Below are 6,126 nucleotides of genomic sequence, written 5' to 3'. Positions count from 1 at the left end.
GCGATTGAACACACTAAACAACGCCTGAGCAGCCTGAACAGCGATTGAATAGCGACTGAGCAGTGACTGAACAAGGTGAGCCACCATTGAGCGAGGGTGAACACAGCCTGAGCGCGGGTGAATTTTGCCTGAAAAGCCTGAACAAAAGCGGGGCGAATCACGTGGCAAATGTCAGGGATGCAGTGGTCCAGATTCGGCGCAGATAACAACAAATAACAAAGGAAAAACGAAAAGAAATCAATCAATCAAAGCCCTTTTACATGTATCCAGCACCCGTATGCTTTGCTTATTGACTCTCCGGCATCAATCAGCTCATCATCAGCAGCTTCGCCTGGCGCAACTTATTGGTGCGGGATATTGAAGTGGGACATGATGGCCATGTTACGCATACGACTGAGGATGCGTTTCTCTTCCTTGGCTGTTTATATCAAAACAATGTCAGCGTTTGTAAACCAAGGGATGGATGGTTCCACTGTCCGTTTGCAGAATTAGAAAAAAAAGGGGGGGGAGAGGGGAAATGCTTACTGGGACGCTCCTCGGGGTCCTCGCCATCAGCAACCTCGATTGGTTCAGAAACAACCTGGCCAGCAAAGTAGGGCTCGGGGGCCTCCCCGTTCGGGCCGGGTCTAGGGTAGACCCAGACGTAAACGGCGAGGGTATAAGTGCCAGGCCAGGCGATGGCGAGGCCGCTGAAGCCAAAGTAGATGCTCTTCTTCCCGCTGGCGGCGGCGGCGGCGCTGGACGACGACGATCCCCCGCCGCGCCTGCTGGCCGTCTTTGAAAACAGCTTCAGGTCGAAGACCGGTTCCGACGCATGGCACTGTAGGCCGGCGCCCTGGTTGACGTTGAAAAAGCTCTCCAGGGAGTTGCCGCTCGCGTCGACGACGTTTTCGACGGGGGTCTTGCCGTCCTGTTCCAGGAGCATGCACATGCCGACCACAGCATCGGCCCCTCGCATGAAGTTGTCGGTCCGCACCACAACGGGCGGAAGGCCCGAGCAGGGAAGGGCGCGGCAGACGGGTTGAACGGTGAATTCACCAATACAAGTTTGGTTATCTTCAGCAGACATTGTGGCTGGGTTTTGTTTTTTTTTTTTTTTGTTTCTTGCTGTACAAGTGGAGGTTCTTCTTGTTGTAGGTGTCAAGGTTGTTTTGATAGTAGATGTGAAAATGGGAGAGAAGGTTGGTTTGGATATCTGTCGTAGTTGAGTTCCCAGGTCTGAAGCTGTTGGAGCCTTTTTATATTGGCCTGCTGGTCTGTGAGTCGTGTCGAGGCTTTGCACTTGACGAGCCTTTGCACTTGATGAACCTTTGTCTCATGAAGTGGCGGAGCTGAAAAGGGAGCAAGTCCTGCGTATGATCAAAGCGGGAGGTGAATAAAACCCTTTGAACTGGTGGCGACGATTGCGGATGGGACAACGAGATGAATCTTTTGTAGAACAGACGACACGGGGCGCGGTATGGATTCGAGAGGAGGTGGTTTGTTGTCAACGAGCGGTTGTTATCACGACCTTTATATTCGCCTTTTTTTTCGGATTGACCACCATTGACCAGTAGACGGAAACAACGAAAAACAAGAAACTCGGTCCCGACGCCAGAGGGTGTGGACCAGGAGAGTTGCCTCGCTTGTCTTTTTTTTTTTTTTTTTTTTTTCCTCTTTTTTCTTTTCTTGGCTGTCTTGTTGAAGGGGTTATGTTGGTTACACAGAATGCCACCCTCACCAACTCCTGAGGGTATATTTGCGGCTGCAACCTCGACAGAAGCGGCAAGTGATAGATGGTAGTATGGGTTAGGAGGAGGCTGAATCGGGGGCGACTAGTATCACCCAATAATCCTGCCACCTCTTCTCGTGAGATTTTCGAGGAGGGGGGTGTCGAATACCGGGAATGACGTTAATGAATATGTTCCGAGTGTATATCTGAAGATGAAAGCTGAAGATGCAGAGCAACGAATTGGGTAGCAGACAGGGTCTCAAATAGTTTGTAAAGGGACATCCATTTTCGCAGGGGGGGAGGACACCGAGGAGGACGGGCCTTGGAGCCAAAGTAATGATACTGTCCGTCACCCCTGCTTTTCCTTAAAAGTGCCACACTTAGTTATACAGTACATAAACATGCATCTTGAGGATGGTTAATGATGGGGGTTGCTAATTGATTGCGGCGGACGAAAATGATGGAGACAAGGTAGCAAAAAGAGGAGCAGGGATAGGGCCTGTCGATGACGAAGCTGTTTGTATTTTTTTTCTTTCTTTTTCTCTCCGGGTTCGTGCGGGAGGGCGCAATGAGGCTTAAAAAGTTGAACTTGCAGCCTAGTAGACCAGCCATGTGTTTGCGGTCAAATACGAACGAGTTTAGTGGAAATTCGGTACTGACTCGGGCAAGCTGGGGACCCTTTATTCGGCAGGCAAAGAGAGAGACAGGGAGGAAAAAAAAAAAAAGGATTAAAATAAAACAGAAAAAAAAAAAAAGAAGTAAAGAAGACAAAGAGTATCAGGGTGTGCATCGAGGGGGTGAAAACATGGGTGTGGGGGGAATGAAGACAGCGAGAAATAAGACTGCAGTATCCCAATATCTTGGGAAGCGGCAAAGGGGATATGATGGATGGGGTCCGGGAGATCGGGGACGAATGGCGGGTCGATGCGATTGCGATCGATATGATGATATTCTTACACCCCCCCCCCTAGATTCGATTCGACCTGACCTTGCTGCGAAACACGTGCGCATGCCCGATATGGGATAGAGTGTTTATTTGGTTCCGCTCTACAGGGCCGGGTTGGGTAGTATCTGTCTCCATATCGTCTTTCTCCGGTCAAAATACTAGACCCGGACCTAAGTTACTCACTCACTTGGCCGCCTGTGATTCGACCGCTAGGGAACTAACTACCCGTATAGGAGTTCGTCCGATGCCGCGTCGATCTTCCCATCATCTCAATTTCCCGTGGAACTTTCCGGGTCCAGTTCAAGAGTCTAGCACGGTCTTTTTTTCTTTCTTTGTTTTGTGTTAAACTACTAAATTGTGAAAGGGAATGTGGATCTCACGGCCAGAAGCGACATGCAGCCGTGGAAGATGGTGGGTAGGGGTTCTAAAACGCAGGCGTCAAGGCGGGTTTGGCTTCCAGGATTGAGTGAAGAACTACTTAGTCTCTTTTTTTGCTAGCGCCAAGCAAAAATGGGGATCCGATAGCCAAAATAGAACGAAGAGAAGAAACGAAAAACAACCAATGTTGCACCGGGACATATTCTTAATTCACCTGGGAAACAGGCAAAGTAGGGCTTAGCTGGCCAGCAATAGGTATGAAACAAACTGGCGCCTAGAAAAGTCATGAGTAGCAATGTGGTATTCGCCAATAGGATCAGTCCCGAGTTCGCCAGGGAAGCGCCATTGCAGGCAACAAAAACATGGAATTTGAAGATTGGGACCAAGAAGCCCATAGCAGGTGTCATGATGGATGATTGTCGGGTGGCTTGAGACAAAAAAGACAAGCTGGGAAAAATACCGCGAAGGGCAAGGGACAATAAAAAAAAGGAGTTCCTTACTTTTCGCATAGAAGTTCTAGCATCAAGATACAAGCGAGTAGTGATCTCACAGACGTCAGGGCTTGAATCTTTTTGTGCTGCCAAGAACGCCTCTTGAGCATGTCCCAAAAAAAGACCCCTGTGATCAGTAATCGCAAAATCCAAACGGGCGGGCTACAGGTGCTTTTGGTGCCGGCTTGCAGGGGTCCCTAGTACCGGGCTGATGGGTATCCAAGGTATCAAGTGATGCGAGATCTCTGCGGCACAGCAGCATATGTTGGGGAAAAAAAAAAATGAATAATAGATAAATTTCCAGCTTGCAATGATTGAATGAATGAATGAGTGAGTGAATGAATCTCAGAGATCCAAATCACGAGATTTCATGGGATTATCCGTAGTGGTCGCTAGCAAATATAATCACATAAAATACTGATGCATCAAACTCCACTACTCTACATGCAATACGGATCTTTCCAGGGTGGTCAGGGTCTTTCTGCCCTGGATCTTTTTTTATCTTTTGCTTTTTCTTGTTTCCCCATTCACCTGCACACCCACCACGACGCACAAGGTAGCAGCAGTCAGTCTCCCACACCACACAAAAGCCACAACTCATCCGGGGTTAAGATGGAGTTCTCCGTGTTTTCTTAATCCCTGTCAATGTAGCGTTATTAGGAAACCAGATCGCGGTAGAATTTTCCAAGACATGTTACGTAAGTAATAGTGAAGAATAAGCGCGGCCATTTATTCCTTTCTCCAACAGGTTGAATGACAAAGAAGCCAAGACTTTGCGATTCCCACGGCAATATCCACATCAGGGCAACCCCCAAATCACCCCCTAACCAACAGACAAAATCCTCTTTGGGGGGATTTATTTTATTCCCCATGCCCTGCCCAATCCCACGTTTCCGATCTTCAGAGTTTCAGCCATCGGGTCAAAGATCGGGGGGTTCCTGTCTAACAACCGCCCTTGGACCAAGATCTAATATGTCTATGAAGGCAACCATAATTGATCCCAGAAAACAACGGTCACTGACGATCATGGCATGATTTTTTGATGTTTTTGTCGTCACAAACCAAACATATGACATCGATGTTGCATTTTTTTTTTATTCCGCCATGGTTCGGCACTGCATGTAGGGAACTTTTTTTTTTCTTCTTTTTTTTGTTTGCTTCCCACCCGCACCTGCATAAATAGGATTCGTTCGGGATTAAACGTAATTTTACCGTACACGGGCCCGACCGACGGATTTGCTAGCTCCCGTCAATCTTTGCACTTTTTTTTTTTTTTTTGTTCTTGGTACTTTTTCTGGGTTTATTTCTTGGATTGCACGCTACCGGATCCCTCCGCGGTTGCCACTGTAGAAAATATGGACATGCACGTCTACCTAAGTGGTAAATCATGACGGTAGTGCATTGCCATGTTCTAAAAGCAGGGCTATACCGGACAACGTCTCCTGCATCCCCGGGCGGAGGCTAGACTAGACGTCTTAGCCGGGCAAATCCAACGTAAGCAGGTAGCATATTCGATGACCCAGGTTCTGGTTCTCGACCAACCCGTCGAGGTCTCCATTTTTTTTTTTTCTTCTCGATCCGAACGACAACCCCCAACACTCAGTATCGTATATCGTTTCATTTCGTATTCTTCGTTTTGCCTCCTGCTCCTTCTGGTTAATCATTCCCCCGGGTGATATGCTCCGTTCACGGGAAACCCCGAGCCCGCCGTGCAAGTCCCGTAAGGTCCACGCACAGGGCACCCACTTACTGTCGGTGTTTTTTTTTTTTTTTTTCTGTCTCTCACTTTCCGGGTAACCTTCCGGCAACTACAAACCGGGGACCCCACCCAAAGAATGATGTGCAGGATAATACAACCTCTTACCGAATGTTCGTCACATATTTTTCTTTTAAACAGCGCTACCACGTTTAGTTTTCGTCGGACATGTCCGTAAGCACTCTACAAGACGACGTTACCCGGTTAATCTTGGTTCTGGACAAGATGTCTACGAGTATTCAACCCCTACAATCCTTTTTGTTTTCTTCTTCTTTTATTATCCAAGGATCCCCGGGCTGCCACGTTCAACAGTGGTTTCCCAAGTTTTATGTTCTACTCGTATGGAAAAGGCTCGAATCATCTTCAGGGGGGAGCATATTGATCAACGGATTAAACATAACTGGCAGGTCATATCAAAAGGCGCCCTGCCAAGTCTGTGTTGAGTAATACAGTACATTTGATGAGCCAGTGTGACGAACCTGATCCCCTTTGTGCCCTCATGCCGGACCTCCAGTGTTGCATCCAAAGGTTGTCGTTCCACAGTAGCCCCCATGAGACCCTCACAACGCATTTGTTTGGTTCCCCAATGAGGAACAGATCAGTCTGGTTTATGCACTCATTTCGTACCGTACAAGGCTTTCGCTGCCATGTATGTCTCCCCCTTTGGCCACTTGGCTCGCCCCTTCGCCTTTTCATCTGGCTCTCTCTCTCTCTCCGAGCGCCCTCCCCCTCCCCCAGCCACCATTGTTTACCCATCAACCTGGTTCCCTTCACACCTTTTTCGCCCTCAAGATCTTTTGGCCCGTTTCGACGGAGTAAAAGCGCCGCCCATCGACAAGACTCG

The 6,126-nt window shown here is 48.4% G+C and overlaps 1 protein-coding gene across 1 annotated transcript; it reads right to left on the bottom strand.

Moving 5' to 3' along the window:
• Window positions 1-341: 341 nt before the first annotated feature.
• PpBr36_02276 (uncharacterized protein) lies at window positions 342-1,069 on the bottom strand (the record flags this gene model as incomplete). The annotated part of the gene is made up of 2 exons (XM_029889458.1): window positions 342-418; window positions 526-1,069. The coding sequence occupies 2 exons, from the start codon at window positions 1,067-1,069 to the stop codon at window positions 342-344; spliced, it is 621 nt and encodes a 206-aa protein (XP_029753745.1).
• Window positions 1,070-6,126: the final 5,057 nt, after the last annotated feature.

This window comes from Pyricularia pennisetigena, chromosome 3 (assembly GCF_004337985.1).
Source record: "Pyricularia pennisetigena strain Br36 chromosome 3, whole genome shotgun sequence".
Lineage (NCBI taxonomy): Eukaryota > Fungi > Ascomycota > Sordariomycetes > Magnaporthales > Pyriculariaceae > Pyricularia > Pyricularia pennisetigena.
Note: the sequence above shows the minus strand (reverse complement) of the source record. Positions and strands in the feature narration are given on the sequence as shown.